At 43.4% G+C, this 17,896-nt stretch overlaps 1 protein-coding gene across 2 annotated transcripts in view; it reads left to right on the plus strand.

The window, feature by feature from the left end:
- GPR155 (G protein-coupled receptor 155) overlaps nt 1-17,793 on the plus strand; it is a 37,357-nt gene extending 19,564 nt beyond the window's left edge. The window contains exons 6-16 of one of the 2 annotated variants that reach the window (XM_081916524.1): nt 1,090-1,173; nt 2,400-2,520; nt 3,990-4,074; nt 4,170-4,260; nt 5,570-5,783; nt 6,097-6,204; nt 8,489-8,622; nt 10,168-10,263; nt 11,191-11,255; nt 12,100-12,234; nt 15,947-17,793. In XM_081916524.1, coding sequence (XP_081772650.1) covers nt 1,090-1,173; nt 2,400-2,520; nt 3,990-4,074; nt 4,170-4,260; nt 5,570-5,783; nt 6,097-6,204; nt 8,489-8,622; nt 10,168-10,263; nt 11,191-11,255; nt 12,100-12,234; nt 15,947-16,187 — 1,374 coding nt within the window. In that variant the 3' untranslated portion in view covers nt 16,188-17,793. Of the gene's footprint in view, nt 1-1,089; nt 1,174-2,399; nt 2,521-3,989; nt 4,075-4,169; nt 4,261-5,569; nt 5,784-6,096; nt 6,205-8,488; nt 8,623-10,167; nt 10,264-11,190; nt 11,256-12,099; nt 12,235-15,893 lie in introns of both variants that reach the window. The other variant, XM_081916525.1, reaches the window with a different exon arrangement.
- Nucleotides 17,794-17,896: the final 103 nt, after the last annotated feature.

The following is a 17,896-nucleotide window of genomic DNA, read 5'->3' on the forward strand; positions in this document are numbered from 1 at the left end:
ACCTGAAGCACTATTTCTGGGTTAGCGGAGTCTGTAACCTGAAGTGTATGTAACCCGAGGTACCAGTGTATATCTATGGATGTTTCAGTTTTATGAATAAGACACCAAGCACTTCTTGTGCTGTGCTGTTCCAGACTGAGGACTGCTTCACAAATTACATTTTCATATATATGTCTGTATTTGGGGGCTGGGGTGCGGAATGACCTCTGTCCAACTAACTTGTGCCAGCAGAAGCCAGTGCCAAGGATTCCTGCTAGACTGCCTTCTGTGCCCTCCCCAGGTCTTGCTCAGGAGAACCCTACAGAACATCATGCAGTGGGGGGAGAGAGAGTTCTGCCAGTGCAAGAATTTCTCCTTGCTCAGGAGAGGAATCTCCTTGGTGCTATGTTGAATTCAGCCTATGTCTTTATACCCTGTGGGTGAAAACTGTACATGAATATTTTCATGTGGGGGAAGGAGGTCTTCTTCTTTGGCGATCACTCGTAGCCGAGTAAGATTGTCTTCCATGAACACGATTTCAGCAATGAGTCCGTGAGCGACTGTGGAGGCCAATTCTGGATCCACACGTCCTTCCACAGTGGGGACATTGGTTTCGGTGCAGTGTGGATTTGCCACACGTTCCTTTCTCTTAGCGCATTTCTTCCTTGCGTCCTGAGTTCAAGTGTCTTCAAAGCCTGTGACACCTTTGGTAAAGGCTGCAAAATAGAGGGAGCTGCATCGAAACTGCATAACACCTAGCTCTATCTACAGAATCCTTGTTTTCAGGGTATTTGATATTTCAGACTGAAGTCTTCTGTGCTTGAAACCAAAATGAAAAACTTGGATCTCTTGATCGGGCTAGCTGTAGCTGCATTCAAAGTTTTTTGTGCAGTGGACAAGGCAGGGTTGCTAAGCGTGTTGGGAGTCGGTGGTGATTTCTACCTGTTAAGCAAACGGAACATTTTTAAGGGGCTTGATAATTAACTCGCTTGTAAAAATCGGAATGCTGACTCTCACAAGGGACAGGTTTTGACCAAACACATGCATGCATTTGATGTGCTCCCTTCTTTGTCAAGAAACTGGAATTTGACTCTCTTACCTGTATTTCAGATCTGGTCCCTTGGTGTTATTCTTCTAAGTAAAAAATACAAGCAGCTTCCTCACATGCTTACAACTAACTTACTCATTGCTCAGGTCAGTATAACGTGGACTATAAACATATGGAACATTTCTTGTAAAAGTGATGGTTTTGAAAGGAATAATGAATAGGAAGTGTTTTGTTTTCTGCTGAAGCTCTGAAGGCGTGTGCCACAGACAGCCATCCTAGTGAAACCAAGTAGGCCTGGCTAATGTATTCATAGGAGATAACCTGGAAATCACATGCATGTTGCTTTGTATTCATGATGGAAGAATATAAACAATGGTAGATAAATCGATACATTCAGTTGCTTCTGCAAGGGGAATTCTCCACTGCAGCTTTCTGCGTACCCCAACAAAAGTTTTCCCTGAGAGTTGGGTAGAATATGAGACTCTGGGGAGAGAAACTTGGGGGAATCTTTCAGAGGCACCTGCAATGAAAAGGAGGGGTTGGGAAATTCCCCTTGCCCCATGCATTGCATTACTTTGGTTTAAGAACAGCTTAGTTTATGGACAACTTGAGATAAAGAACGCTGCAAACCTGGAAATAGGTGTTTTGGTTTGTGAACTTTGCTTTGGAATAAGAACATGTTCCGCTTCCTGTTGAGTGTGTTCCATTTGCAAATTGAGTCCCCCGCTGCTATGGGAAAGCACGCCTTGGTTTAAGAACACTTTGGCTTAAGAACGGACTTCCAGAACGGATTAAGTTCATAAACCAAGGTGCCACTGTATATGCAAACTTGGTTCTTTCACAATATTGCAAGCTGAATGTCCAAATTTCTGTGCTTGTCTGCTAGAAACAGTGCATGTAGCCAATGCAGGACGAAACCCTGTCCTGCCATCCATTGCAAGTAGTGTCAGCTGATGGGCGGATGAATGTCATTTGGGGGAAATGGCCTTGCAGGGCAAGATTGGCCCGCTGGGATACTCAACAGTGAGATACCCCACCCTGTCTTGGAGGCATTGCTCCTTCTGACAACAGGGGGCATGCATGCCTCTTCCAAGATTATGTCTTCTCTGGCACATGCATTGTATAATCTAAAATGAAATAAAGCTCTTTTCTGATACTATCTCTATTATAGGCCATGGAAGGGAAACAGAAACTGCTCCACCTCTTCCCCTTCCCCACCCCCACCCCAAAGTAACAGGGCAAAGGGAAAGCTACAATTAGCCTGTTAATCAGTCAGTTCATTAATTACGTGAATTTTAATTTCTGAGATGTCTTCCATTGCATGGCAAACCCGTAAAGTGAATTAAAAATAAATCTGATTTTTACCTTTCAGTTTGTAGCCTGTGTTGGAATGGTAATGTGGAATTTCACTATTAAAGAGAGAAGCATCACTCTGCAAATCCTTGTGTTCATCTTCCTGTACAGTGCGCTTTACAGTGCCTTTTTGTGGACAGGTAAGCTAAAAAGCAGTAATACGGGGTATCCATAACGCAACTCCACGTGCATTACGGTGATCTCGCAAGTTATTTCCCCTCTTAATTAATAGCGCCTTTTTGATAGTGGTCTGTACATTTTCTTTCTTCCAAGCCGAGCCAGTCTTTTTTTCCTGGTGTGTCCAGCCTCACCCCTGTCACCGGGGTGCCAAGAATGCTTTGCATTCATATAGCGCTTTCTGTGTGCAAATTACATAACGCACATTAGAATCATCATAATATTCACAACATCCTTGTAAGGAAGGGCCAGTATTACCATATTTTTCACTCTATAGGACACACCCAACCATAGGACGCACCTTGTTTTAGAGGGGGAGAACAAGAAAAAATAATTCTCCCCCTCTCTGCTCAGCACCCCTTCAGCGAAGCGGCAGGAGAAACGGAGCCTCTTCCATTTCTCCTGCCGCTTCGCTGAAGGGGCACTGCTCAGCTCTCCCTCTCTTCTGAAGCCAGGAGAGTCTTGCTCTCCCGGCTTTAGCAAAAGGAACCCGAAGCCTTCGGAGCGCAGGGCGAGTTCCTGCTGCGATCCAAAGGCTTCAGGCGGCTATCCCTGAAGCCTGGAGAGCGAGAGGTCTCAGTGCACACCGACCCCTCTTGCTCTCCAGGCTTCAGCGAAAGCAACGCGAAGCCTCTGGAGCGTGGAGGGAGTGCTCCCTCTGCGCTTTGGAGGCTTTGCGTTGCTATCGCTGAAGCCAAGGAGCCTGCATTCACTCCATAAGACGCACACACTTTTCCCCTTCATTTTTGGAGGGGAAAATGTGCGTCCTATAGAGCAGAAAATACGGTAACTTTTATGTTGCAGATTGGACGTTGAGTAGGAAAGTGGCTTGCCTCAAACCACCTAGTTGAGTCCGTGGCTGAGCTGGGAATGGATCTGGATTGCATCTGGTTTCTGTTAGTCGCTACGCTAACAACAGCTTCCTTCCTAGTCTGGATTATCCTGCATATGCCTGCCAGCTGGATTGTTCCATATGTTAGAAGTCTGTGCTAGATCAGTAAAAGAGCACATGCTTTGCATCCTGGGACTTAGTCTCCTGAATCTCTAGATAGAGATGAGAAGACTCCTGTCTGAAGAGAGTTGCTGCTAGTTTGGTCTGCCTTTCATCGAATCTTAGAATTGTAGAGTTGGAAGGGACCGCAAGGGTCATCTAGTCCAACCCCCTGCAATGCGGGATTTTTTTTGCCCATTGTGGGGCTCGAACCCCTGGCCCTGAGGTTAAGAGTCTCATGCTCTACCAACACAGCTGCCGAGGTGGTCTACTTTGTGTGCGGCATCTTCCTATGTTCCTGTTTCCTACAGTGTATCCTTATTTCTTAATGCCTTCAGTGGTTATAAGGGGATGAGGCATCCCACTTTGGTGGGGGGCGGGGGGGGGAATGCTGCTTCCTTAAAAAGAAATAAACCAAGTTTCAAACTTTCTCGTTATCAGGTTTCTTATCTTTCTCTCTGCTGCTTTTGAAAAGAAGAGAAGCCATAAAGATCCCTGTCGGATTTATCATTATAGCTGGCTGGGGGTATGTTGGCAGAGGCTCTTGACTGAGAAAATAAACGTAGGAAGCCAGAAGCTAATGACCTGTGTGGTTCATCTTGGTTTTTTTGTTTCCTGCAGCATCCCAGCTGTTCTTGTGGGAATCCTGTTAATCGCTGGTGAACGCTCGGATAACATCATTGATTCTGCATTCTTTTATGGAAAAGATCAGGTATAGAGGTTCTTCCGCTCCTGTCTTTTAATAGTTGACCTTCCATAGTCAGTGTTCGTGAATTCTGCCTTCCAGGGGAGGGATGTCCTTTCAGCCCAAGCGCTTTATATACTTGTGGGCAACCTTACAGAGGGCCATAAGGCAAAAGTTGGTGCCGTGACTGATGTAGTTCTTACCTTTTTGTACAGTAAGCTATGTTCCAGCCAGACGGCACACACCTCTACCCAGGCAAACAAATAGAGTTACAAGCAGTACTGAAGCAAGGGCAGTGATGTATGGCCTGAGGAGAATCCCAGTGACTGCTTAGAAGACCTGGAGCAGGCTTCCTCAACCTCGGCCCTCCAGATGTTTTTTTGGCCTACAACTCCCATGATCCCTAGCTAGCAGGACCAGTGGTCAGGGTTGATGGGAATTGTAGTCTCAAAACATCTGGAAGGCCGAGGTTGAGGAAGCCTGATCTGGCAGGGCCTTGTTCAGCCCCTCATCCTTAGACTTTCCCACCCCTACTATGCACTTTCCGTCTGGTAACTCGGGTTACAGACACTTCAGGTTACATACACTTCAGGTTACAGACTCCGCTAACCCAGAAATATTACCTCGGGTTAAGAACTTTGCTTCAGGGTGAGAACAGAACACCTCCGGCGGCGTGGCAGCCGGGGGAGGCCCCATTAGCTAAAGTGGTGCTTCAGGTTAAGAACAGTTTCAGGTTAAGAACGGACCTCCGGAACAAATTAAGTTCTTAACCTGAGGTACCACTGTAATCTTGGATTCACTTTTACAGGGGGGAAAGAAACACAACTTCCAAGAAACAAGGTGTAGAATTGACAGCATCCCTTAAACGCAATACTTGAGGAGTGCTTTAGCAGCCGAGATTTCTATATGCTTGACAGAATTATATGTGTGGTGCTGGGTAGAGAAAGGGGATGCTGGCAAAGTACTGAGGATTAGATTATTTTGCTTGAGAAGTTGCGAAGCCGACATTAAACTTGACATCTGGTGTACAGTATGAACCAGAGGAGGCACAGGTTTCAGCAGGAAGTTCTAAATAAAGCTGAGGTAGGTGTGTGGCAAATGGAACATTACTATTGTGAGTATTTTTGGTTCCTTCCCCCCCCCCAAAAAAAGCGACTTGTACTGTAATACAAACATCTGTTCCCAGCCTTTGACTTTAAAAGCCTCGAATAAGCAAAGAGCATTTGTTTTATTCAGTATTCTAGAGACACAGTGATGCTGAATTTCGCATAGGTTATTTCAAATGACAAGGGACCTACTGAACTCCTGCCTCTCTCCCCCCCCCCCATTTTTGCAGATGATTATCACAGCAGTAATCGTATCCATCAGCATATTGATATCGGGTGTATCACTCATGTGTATGAACAGATCTGGAATGGAAGCCAGCTATGAGGTGTTGACCCAAGATTCCCAACACAGCCAAACAGAGGAAACAGAAAGGGAATTTAACGAGCGCAGTAGATCTCCAGACAGTTCTTCTCGTTCATTGGTGGACCCTTCAATGGAAAGAGGTATGAGAAATCCTTAATAGAAGCCTGGTTACCTTTAACGGCAATAAGGCATGCTAAGGCCTCTGTCAGGAGATTGTTTTCCATTTTGTTTTGACCCAGGCATGCATGTTCCACACCCAAACTTGTAGACATTGCCACTCGCGATCCCCCGCTCACCTTGGCAGTGATGTCTGAATGCCCGCCTCAAATAATGTACTGTAGTAGAATTGCAAACCCATTGCAGGCCCATTTAAAAGAGCATAATTTTGTCTTGCTGTGTCACAATGCCCTCTAGAAAAATAGACACCTTTCTAATCTGCCATTTTCCCTCTAGGGTGCTGTGAGTGCCAAAAGCCGAATAGAAGGTTATGCTGTTCTGAAGGAGAGCCAGGATCCAGTAGTAGCAGCGCCCGCGATAACTGCACGACATCGATTGAGACAGGTGAAGCACAACTGTAGTATCCTGTGACGTTCAAGCCTGTTTACAAGTTTTAAAACGGAAGCATGTGAATTTGCACATGTGTTCATTAAGAGGCCTGCATGTGCATGGCCGAGAGTATACCACTCACATTTCAAGTTACAAACCTTTTCACATATCAGTCCCGTGAAGGGGGTCTGTGCGCAGGAAGGGCAGGGAGGGCCAGTGGCCATTGCCCTTTTCTATGTGTGGACTTCCAGCTGCACAGTTAATACATAAAGGGAGCTCTTATGGTTGAGTTTGTTCGGTGTGTGTGTTTTTTCTTCAGAGCATCATGTGTGTACTTCGTATTCATGTACTGCCACACGGGTCTCGGAAAATTATTTGATAACTTTGGCCAAACTTATAGCAAGCTTAATTTCCAGTGAGTGAAAAAATGGATAAGCCCCAAAGTAACTTTTGACAGTAGGGGTGTAGGAAGTCATTCACTGCCTCCTGTTATAATTTGGGTGAGGGTTAGAATGGCGGGGGACGACGACCGTAGCTTGCTTTTGAGACAGCTGGAAAAGCAAGGCATCATCCCGCTAGCCCCTTTGCACTTTCTGCATGTAGGGACACAGGTGGCGCTTGCCGATCAGAAGGTCGGCGGTTCGAATCCCCACAACGGGGTGAGCTCCCGTTGCTCTGTCCCAGCTCCTGCCAACCTAGCAGTTTGAAAGCATGCCAGTGCAAGTAGATAAATAGGTACTGCTGTGGCGGGAAGGTAAATGGTATTTCTGTGCACTCTGGTTTCCATCACGGTGTCCCGTTGCACCAGAAGCGGTTTAGTCATGCTGGCCACATGACCGGGAAAGCTGTCTCTGGACAAACACCAGCTCCCTCGGCCTGAAAGCGTGATCAGCGCTGCAACCCCATAGTTGCCTTTGACTGGACTTAACCGTCCAGGGGTCCTTTACCTTTTTACCTTTTTTTTTTTTTTTACCCCTGCACCATCTCCCACAATCTTCAGAGAAAATTCTAAGAGGCTTTATATGGGATGGATAGAAAACCATAATGTTTGGGGACAGCAACTCCCTACGTTCTTTGTGGGTCTATAGAGGATCACACAACGAAGGAAGCAGCAGCAGGAAGAAAATAATTTCACCTGTTTGTCAAGAAGGGCAGCATATTCTTTGGCACAGCGAACGACTTGACTAGAGAGACTAGAGTGTGTCTCATTGGTTAACAAGTAAGGAAGAGGGAAGGAGCCTAGGCCTCTTGAACTACTCTTGATCTAAGTTAGCAGGAACTATCGCTGCTAAGATTGGCAGCAGAAAGGGATCCAGTGTTCAGCTGCGGCAAGCTCCCTGTATGGGAATTTGTTGACCTCTTGCTGCCATCTGGTGGCAGGAACGATTTTTGCGGTCAAGAACTTTTGACACTTTCTATAAATACGCCGAATTCAACTTTAGAAGTGGAATTCGTTGTAGTGCTTAGCTGTTGATGTATATGAGAAACGAGGTCCACTTGCCAGTGCCAGTGCTATTTTTCTAGAAAAGAGGTGCTGGAACTCGCGGTGAACGCCTTCCTTGTTCTCTTATAACAGCAATGGTGCTGGAACAGAGTTCCTGCTGAAAAAAAAAGCCTTGTCACTTGTGCAGTGAAACCTTCCCGCTTCCTATCCCCGCATACCCCATAAATCTTTTCTGGGGCTTCACCCAACCCTCCAGAGCAGATTGTGGGGGAGCCCTACTGCACACTTCATTGAATCCCGCCCTAAATTCTATTACGTTATGTTTCACCTATGGAATTTGACGTGGGGCCAAAGAAATAAAATGCCAGCATGCTGATATTCAGCTTAATAAAGCTACACCACGTAGAAAGCATTGTGGGTCAGTATGTTAGTGCCAGTATTTCCTTTCTCGTTTCTCTCCTCCCCACACCTGGCCAGGAAATTTAATGTTGGATTAAAAGCCTGTTCCAGAGAATTGCTTTAGTGCTGTTTTAAGCTATTCAAGTGGTAACTGCCCCTGTTGCTTTGTAAGGTCACAGAAATAGGGTAGCTGTTGGACTGGGTCAAAACTCAAGGCTTTCACTCCTTGAAGTAAGCAGCCAATATAGTCTTTCACAAGCAAAGTAGAGGGGCGGGTTTGAATGCAATGGAAAAGAAAGGACATGCAGTTTATTTTTCTGATTAGTGTTTTCTGGGGGGGGAATGCTTTTGCTTTAACAATATGATAATAATCAATATGATAGTAATCAATGGTATTTACATATCAATTGGGCAAAATGAAAAACTTAACATATGTCGCACTTTAATGTTTTTCAGCGAATCGGTGCCTAAGTCCATGCAGTTCTCAGAGTTGTGTCTTGGTCCAGGAAGAGCAGCTTCTGCAAACTGGAGACAAGCAGCTGGCTAGACATGTGCTACTGTGCTTGCTTCTCATTGTGGGCCTCTTTGCTGTAAATTGCATTATTTTTTTTCGCCTCTTCTGATAACTGTTTTAGTTCATTGATTCAGTGCAGGGAGGGGAAAGTTTCAATGCCATTATAATTTATGCAGCATTTTTTATTTGCTGCATTTACATCCCATCTTCCTCTGCAGAGCTCACTGCATCATTCTCCGCCACCCCCAATCTTATCCTCACAACATTCATGTCAAGTAGGTTGCTTGCATTTGCACCGAAATTATAGAGGTCCTCAGCAATGCACAGCGTTAGAGTTCACAGTAGGTGGACCAGTGGTCTGATGTGATATCGTCAGTTTCCTATCTACCGTATTTTTCTCTCTATAAGACGCACTTTTCCCCTCCTTAAAGGTAAGGGGAAATGTGTGTGTGTTTTATGGAGCAAATGCAGGCGGGAGACTCTGCTCAGCACTCCCTTTAAAGAGCCGCGTGGAGGGCTTTTCCCCAAAGAGGGACAAGGGCAGCCCTGCGCGCTCTTTAAAGGGAGTGCGGCTCTTGGGGGAGCCTTAGCCGCACGCAGCCTCTCCTGGGCAGTAGGAGCCTTCATCCCCTGCCTGGTAGAGGCTGCGCGCGGCTATCCCATAAGCCAGGACAGCAAGTGGGATTGCTGCACAGTGATCCCGCTGGCTGTCCTGGCTTCTGGGATTCAGAATATTTTTTTTTCTTGTTTTCCTCTTCCAAAAACTTGGGGCATCTTATGGAGCGGAAAATACGGTACTCCTCCTTAGTTGTGTTAATATAAGAACATTGCATAAACCCCTTGCATGGAATGATGTCTTGAAGTGACCTGCATTAAATAGTGATAAGCCATCTGTTGAGGTGTAATGAAGAGGTATTGCACAAAGAGTAGCTGGCATGGCGTCTTGTCACATGTTCTGGGCTACATTGTCCCTAATCATTGATTGATCTTGCTGACTTGGTCCAATGGGAGTTGAGTCTAACAACCTCTGAAGGACACCCTGTTGTCTACCTCTGAAATAGGCTACCACACCTGTAGTCGTGCTTTCCTATCATGCTTTCAAGTGTTGCTATAACAGCAGACAGCATTGGAGTGATAAAGAGATGGGCTGGAGGTTCCATCAGCTGTGTATTTAGTGAAATGAACATTTCATTAAATTCTTGGGGCGTGGTACTCAACCAAACAGTTTTGTAAGTCCAAATGAGTTGTGATTGGACATTGGGGCTTCCCCTGTGTGCCCCACCATATCCAAATCTGCTCCACAAGGTAGTGGGAACCCCAGAACAGATTTAAGAGGGTGCATTGGGGTGGGAAGGGAGAACATTCTCTTACTTAGAGACAAATCCATTGTGCTGATGGAATGTTCCCCCTTAGTGCTACTTTGAATGCATACAACCCATGGCTTTAATATATTAGTACAGAGACAAATGACTAGTAGCTTTCCATTGGAAAAGCGTTTTGTTAAACAGATGTACATTCCACCTCGTTGCAAGCCCTAAAGTAGATTGCAATAAAAATAACAAAATTCGCACACACAAAATGTGAAGCTTTAAAAATATTTGTTCTTCTTGTCTTCCCCCAGAATTTATCCAGCTGTTTGTGGTGGTTGTTCAACCAAGAACCTGGAAGACTCTATGTGGAACTACAATTCTTTTGCGCTGTATTTAATTTTGGTCAGGTAATATTGACTCTGACATCACATCTCTGATCTTACATTCACTTGACTGAGACAACATCTCACTGAACCCAGTTAGCATGCATAAGAAGATTGGGATAAAAAGAGTTTGCCAGGAAGGGGGGAAAGGGCCCCTCTTTGTTCCTTTGCTTGTTATGAACTTGAAAAAGATTATGTTGAAAGTACTCGCTCTGTCAGTGTACTCTGACAAGTTGCACTGGGTTCCTGGCTGCTTTACCAGTCTTAAAAGGGAGGGGGGAATACTCATTTCCAATAGACAGATGTTTCATTAGCATCTGTCACCCAGACAGAGTGTGGATGGATGTTTCAGCATTATCAGGTGACTGTCATCAAGGCCTGCAGATTTCAATTAGTGTACATTATTGAAAGTAGTCATTAACTTGTAACTTAGGTACAGTGGTGCCTCGCTAGATGAAAAGAATTCGTTCCGCGATTCTCTTCGTCTAGCGGTTTTTTCGTCTTGCGAAGCAAGCCCATTGACAGCTTAGCAGATTAGCGCTACAGCTGTCAAGCGGCTTCCAGCAATCAGCTGTTAAGCGGCTTAGCGGCTTAAGAAAAGGGTGAAAAAAGCGAAAAAAACCCGCGGGGGGATGCAAGATTTTTTTCGTCTTGCGAAGCAACCCCATAGGGAAATTCGTTTTACGAAGCGCCTCCAAAACGGAAAACCCTTTCGTCTAGCGGGTTTTTTGTCTTGCGAGGCGTTCGTCTTGCGGGGCACCATTGTATTTGTACTAGCACTTATTTTAATTCCTGCTGCTGTTACCACATACACACTTGTGTGTGTATAACCTGAAGTAAAATAAAAGTCACAAAGTGTCTTGTGATACCTTAAAATTCCTTGGATTTTAATGGTCTACTTATCAATGTTTCTTTTTTTTAAAAAAACAATAACAATCCTTTCTTTTTCAGGGATTCATTTCTTTTGGAATTTTTGGTTTAGACAAACATCTTATTATTCTTCCATTCAAACGGAGGTAATTTTCCAAATAAGTATACGAATGTGTTAATAATGCCAACTGTCTTGCAGATTTAACCCCCAACTACCTGCTCCTTCATGCAGCTCTTAACTTTTGTACCATTCATGAAATAACATTTACATACATGGAATGGGGCTTTCTCTTCAACTCATTCTCTGTGTGGCCCTTTGAGAATCTGCTCTATGGGATTTGGGGCGTGGCTTGAGGATGGTAGGAGATATTAATACAGTGGGCAGGGGTGGAGTTTACAAATTGCTATCCTTCTTACATGAAGGGAACAGCTTAGGATCCAAGTTATAGTCACCAAATGATGAACAGGTGTGTATAAATCAGCCCAAAGGGTACAATCACACCTCAGAAGTCGAACAGAATCTGTTCCAGAAGTCCATTCAACTTCCAAAATGTTCAGGAACACGGCTCCTGCAGCCATCGGAAGCCGTGGAAGTTGTGACGGTCGTTTGAGTTCCAAATAACATTTGCAAACCGGAACACTCACTTCCAGTTTTGCGTGGTGTTCAGGAGCTAAAACGTTTGTCTTGCAAGACGTTTGGCTTCCAAGGTATGACTGTACTTGAATTCAGGAGCAGAAATTCACACCTATTCATCCCGTTTTCTATTCCATGCGCAATTTTTCTAAGGTAAAAAAAAAAACCAAAAATTCTCATACTGTTTCTCCCTTGAAACTAATTATTTTCAAAGACCTGATGTGATAACTCATCTATACATAATAGAAAGATAATGTACGTAGATATTTATAATAAGACGTTCCTATTTGGTATTTCTTTTTATTTGTTGTAATATTTCAGTGGGCTTGTTTCAGATTGACTTTCTCTCTCTCCAGGCTTGAATTCCTTTGGGGAAACAGGACATCGGAGCGCAGGGAATCCACTGTACCGGAGGAAATCCGGATGACGTGCCAACAGTTTGTTAACTACCACAAAGAGATGTGTGTCAGGAGCATTGTCCAAGACAGAAGGTGGGGCTGTATATCAATGTAAAGATTTATTCAAACTGTTTCTATTCTTGGATGATGGGTACACTTTGCAATCAGTTCTGGTGTCCTAATCTCTGAGTGTTTTGTGCTGGAAGCATTTCCAAATAACACTAAATATGCATGTGAAAGCCTCTAGACTTGTGTTTTGTTTTCTAATTCCTGGACTAAGGTATGTTTGGTCTTAAACCAAAATGACAGGAAATCATTTTCAAGATTCTTTTTCTGAGTTAACATAGTGTCAGACTAGTGGAAAGTGGCTGGCATTGCTGAGGGATTCTAAGGGATCAAAAATTCAGTGTAGTTTTGAAATTAGTGATTAAAGTGAGTGCTGTCTTGAAAGGTTTGGTGTGTTGATTCAAAATGGCATGCTGTTGTATCCTGAAACTCAAGACAAGAATCTGCTCCTTGATCTCAGGAACCATCATACAAAATTTGCTTACGATACCTTTAAAGATGGTCTATATGCCTAGAGAACAAACGTCTTTCCAAAATATATAGTAGATCATGCTAGCACGCTCAAATTATAGCCAATCATTTTACATGCTGAACAAAAACAATTTACGGTACGTCTCCTTAAAATACATTTTAATAAATGTTTTTATTTACTTTTCCAGTATAACACCACAAAAAAATCCCCATATAATAAATATAACCTCTCATGAGAACAAAGTAAAGAGTTCAGCCAAATATATCCCACCACAGTATGGCATGCATTGGCAGAGGTTGCATGTTGGAATCAGTTTCTGATATGTATGTTATAAAGGCATGTCCTATTTCTGCAAGTCATTTTCCATTTGTAGCCTATTCAGTGTTTTTAACTGTTTAGTCAGCTTTTCCAACCCATTTTTATTTCAAGCAGGCAACTGCAAACAATCCAAACCCTTCCCATTTTGTGCAATCAATGGATAAGCTGCAACCATTAGAAAGTCTTATTTAAAACATTTGAACCTCAAACATTTAATGCAAGAGCTCAAAAGTAGTGGTGGAAGAAGCTGCTGTTTTCTAACCTGTCATCCTCCACGTAGTAGTGCATGAAACCAAGAAATCTTGGGCTTAAAACTCCCATCGGATGGAGTCCTTACTGATGCTACTCTTGGAAGACTTTGTGGTGTATTTTTTAATCACTTTAGAGATCAAACCTATTATGTACCTGAAGTCCTAAATCGGGTGGGGATCTGTTCATTCAAGGAGCAGCTGATAAGCAAAAGGGGACTTGTGTGTCCCAAAGCGTGTAATTGTGGCTTCTAACTCTGCAAGATCAGCTGCAAGGAGACCAAAGCAGAGAGCCCGGGTGGGTGTATCTCAGCAGAAAGGTACTTACATTCCTTAACAGATATTCAAAATGCTGTCCACACACCTTGCAATTTCTTGCATGCAATCTTTGGGATGCAAAGTTCATTATTAAGTTTGAGGCTCTGAATAGCTGTAAGGCAGGGCTTGCAGTCCCAACTGTGCATTGTTTAGGTGCTCATTCACCTGCAGAGTCAGGACTGAGGAAGGGTGTTGGAGAAAATGGGATCTTGTGTCCATGGGGCAATAGCTCTCCGTGTGTGTGTGTGTGTGTGTGTGTGTGTGTGTGTGTCTGGTGTTAGGGGTGTATGATTATATGTGGGTCTGGCCTTGTCCACTCTGAGAATGCAGCCCCCACAGCAGCTTTTCACCAGGGTGCTGCAGCCCTTGGCCTGAAAGAAAGTCCCCCCCCCCTTTCCCAAATGAGAGAGTTGTGTTTGTCACGATGTTTTCAGATATAAGCAGTGAGGTTTCCAGTTCAGGATTACATATTTCCCAAAAGTTTTGTCTTTTGGGATGAGGGGTATATAATAGACTTACTGAAAAGGAATTTTAGAACAGTACTTGGGATGGCTTGAGTGAACAACTTAGGACAATTCTGCTGAATTCTTTGTTTTTTAAGTTCTGAAACGAAATGCTTTTGTTTTGTTTTGTTTTGAGTATGTACATTTGTAGAGCGTCCTTATTTCCATACTGTGGTGAAATATGTGCCTTCTCTCGATCCTTTCTCATGTACCTGTTTTTCTTCTAATGTTTTTTTCCCTCTCTCCTTCTCAGTTGAATGTCCTGCATCAGTCCTCTTCTGTTGTTGTTGTTTCTTCTTCTTCCATCCTTTTGTGTGTTGGCTCTGCTTCACTTCACTAATCCAAATAAATTTTTGCTCTTCGTTCTAATGAAAATGCTGATGGGTTCCTTCTTTACGTTGGTTTGCTGCCTTGTGTAGTTGGTCATAATGGCTTGCCCTAACTCTCTAACACATGCTTCCTTACAAGATCAGCAGAAACATTCACTATCACAGGTCAGCTTCTGAACAACCCTTGTGGCCGTGGGTAGTTTTTCTCTCACTGTGTCATTGGAAATAGAACTAGATCTTTTTCTCTTCCAAATGTCGTTCTCAGTATCTTGCATATTCACGACAATTTAGGGGAATTTTAAAAAGTTCCATTACTGTTCTTATACAGTAATAGAGAATTCTCAATTTAAGCTTGAAAAACAAGTTACGTAATTGCATTAAAAGGTAACCGAATCGTCGTACAGTCCCCCAAGGCAGCACTTCCCCTGTTTCAAAGCTCCTTGCTGTATGAATTGCTATACAGGATTGGCATCACCCTGCCAGACAGAGGCATTGCAGGCAAGTGGTGTGCGCAACTGCACCAGGAACTAGGCTGGAGGGCTTTTCAATGGATTTGGTAACCTCGATTTAGGGGCCAGCGGGTTTAAATGGCTCTCAGTTGGAAGAGAAAGCTGCTCCAGACGTTGTGCTAGTGAATGTTTGAAAGGTGGCAAAACGGTCCCTGAATGGTTCCTCCTTTAGACTGTAAGGGGGGGATTGATCGCCTGTGTGAATCATCATCATCATCATTTTATTTGTATGCCCCCTTTCCATAGCTGAAACTGCTCAAGGCGGCTTACAACGTGACAAGATTTACACAATTACCAACATAACAAAAGTCATAAGCAATAAATAAAACACATCAAAAATACACAACCAAATGGAAACAATAAAATAAATACATTGCTCGCATGTAAAGACAGCATAATTATATTTCCCACGTTTAGTCCCCAGCATCTCCAGGTAGGGTGGGGAAACCCTGGAGAGTCAGTTCCCACAGTCATGGCCTAGATGGACCCTGGCTTGGTCTAAAGCAACTTTGAATGTTCCTCTGCCAGCTTGTTCTCCATTTTTTAAATGCAGGCACGCAATCCTCCCCCTGCAGTCTGAAATGGTACAGTGGTTCACTGCCACTTCTGCTGTATATTGTTCTGCTGAATGCTTCTGCTAGGTAGCAGTTGGACTGATTGAAACGTGGATTTCCCCTACTCTTTCCATCCTCTTTGTTACACGGAGTAGAGATCTTAGTTCGTACCACTATGAATGTTGAACCAGTGGTAGTTCATGCTATACTAACCCACATAGAGTGTTACTTTATGCATATGCTCGCTTCAAATGACTTGTGCATGCATGTTGATTGTGACTTAGAAAAAAGATAATCCAGTTTTGCAAAAAAAAAAAAACCCACAACCATGCTTTACTATACACATGACCTCCTTTTTAACAATTCTTTTAACTGTCATGCTGTCTTTCCTTGTTTCCCCCTATTTCCCCCCCTTTGTCTTCACCCATCAAACAGTGGTGGTACGAGATTTACAGAGCATGTGGGTGAATCCTTCCTTTGACATACAGGTGTGGCACAAAGACTGTGGCCGGGGTCTTCTGTGGCTGTGACCTGGTGAACTGGCTCGTGGAAGTTGGCCTAGCCTTAGACCGCGGGGGAGCTGTGGTGTATGGAGAAAGACTGGTGAAAGGAGGCATCATCCAGCACATTGCCGATGAATTTGAGTTCCGGGACGAGCAGTTGTACTATCGCTTTGTGCCTCGGAGATGTGTGGCAGTAGAAAGCCATGGAAACGAGGATGCACTTTGAAGCTAGCCAAAAGAGAGTTGCCCCAACTCTTTCCTGACCCCTAGTTCTCACGCTCTTCTGTGATGTTCTCTTAGTGATAATATGGTTCTCCTTGTGTCCTACCCAAAGAGAATTAACGTCTCATGTGTTGAAGACTGACTAATGAGTCATTTCAGGGAATTATTTAAAATATTTTTGATTTTTTGACCTATGAACCGCTTCCCAATAGTTTCCTTGCCTGTGCAAACAGTACTCTGCAAAAGTCTGTACTTGAGGAAAGTGTTGTGTTCTCCAGTTTAATTCTGTTTTTGAATTGTGATGCACTGGCAAAACAGCAAGGGATAGTTACTCAACACATTTTGGCCAGTCTGTTACTCCCTTTTGAACATAAAATCCTCTATTTGTACTGACATAAATGAGACTGTGAAGATTGTTGTGGTGTCTGAGGATTAGAATTGGGAAATAGCAGATTTTTGCCATTAGCAGCTCTTGGGTGAACAAGCCGATCATTTTAAAGAATGAAAAAGTAGACTGCAATCCTGTGCACCATCAAGCTGCTCAAATTCAATTGAAATCAGTGGGATTTTAAAGCGGCCTCTGTGCAGCACTTGCAGCCTAAGCATGATTTGTTTTCCTAGCCTCATAAATTGCTCTGAAACAAGAGCTTGGCTTATAACTTCTGAACATTGAGCCATTTGCTTTTACAAACCTTAAAGTAATAAACAGATTCTGATGTCTGTGAGGTTGTGGTTACTTTGCACTTCTAAATTAGACCAATAGCCTATAAAGACCAAATACTTGAATTAGATTTGGGTACTACTTTCAATATGCAACTTAAATGAGTTATTTAAGTTTGTTGGATAACCTTGTAATACTGATTTTAAGGACTCTCTCGTCTTCACAAGGCCCCTTAATGAGTGATGCTCACTTAAATGCCAATAAACCCTCTCATTAGTTTCTCTATTTTTTATGGTTGTCTACATAAAGTAACACTGTATTTTAAATAATGCCCTTTATTTTTTAAGTAGATACTAGAGTGGTCATTTTATCGACCATTTTATATAAACTTAATTCACTGGAAGGAACAATTTGCCATGTGACTTTTGTTTCTTCACCTACAGTCATGAGATCTGTTATGTTGCCTAACCCTTTTTTGCCAGATGAGTGATGTGTGTGCTTTATTTTTATAGAGGTATGGATCGAAAGAGTATTCTTGGACTTGTGGCCGTTCGCCTCTGATAGTAGGGAGTCGGGACTAGCAGCCTAGTCAACATTTCAGTAGCCACAACTGCATGAATATGCATGCAAAATGTACGAATAAACCACTTCCTTTTGCTGTCAAACGTGTAATCTATTTTATGTCAACCTTACACATGAACTGACAGGCCTGTTTGTATATGTTACAGAAGAAACACTATCTTCCACAATGTAGAAAACTGTGTTTGGTATAAAGTGTGGTTTTAATCTGATCTGCCGCTGAAATGACAGGAATGCATTACAGTTACATTTCTGTGGCCAATCATGCTTTTGTCCTAATTTGGGAGGAATTATGGAAAAATGTGTTTTGGAAGTAGTTGGCATTTCTGCATTTTTGTGCTCCAGTTTCTCAATAAATCCAGATGTTTAACCTTGGTGTTCTGTACATTCCTTTCCAGAGTTGAATAAAGTTGCTGCCTGCAGAATTAAGTCCAACATAATTATGTACTTGCTATTTTGCACACTCACCCAGT

Source organism: Podarcis melisellensis (assembly GCF_964234715.1).
Source record: "Podarcis melisellensis genome assembly, chromosome: 1".
Lineage (NCBI taxonomy): Eukaryota > Metazoa > Chordata > Lepidosauria > Squamata > Lacertidae > Podarcis > Podarcis melisellensis.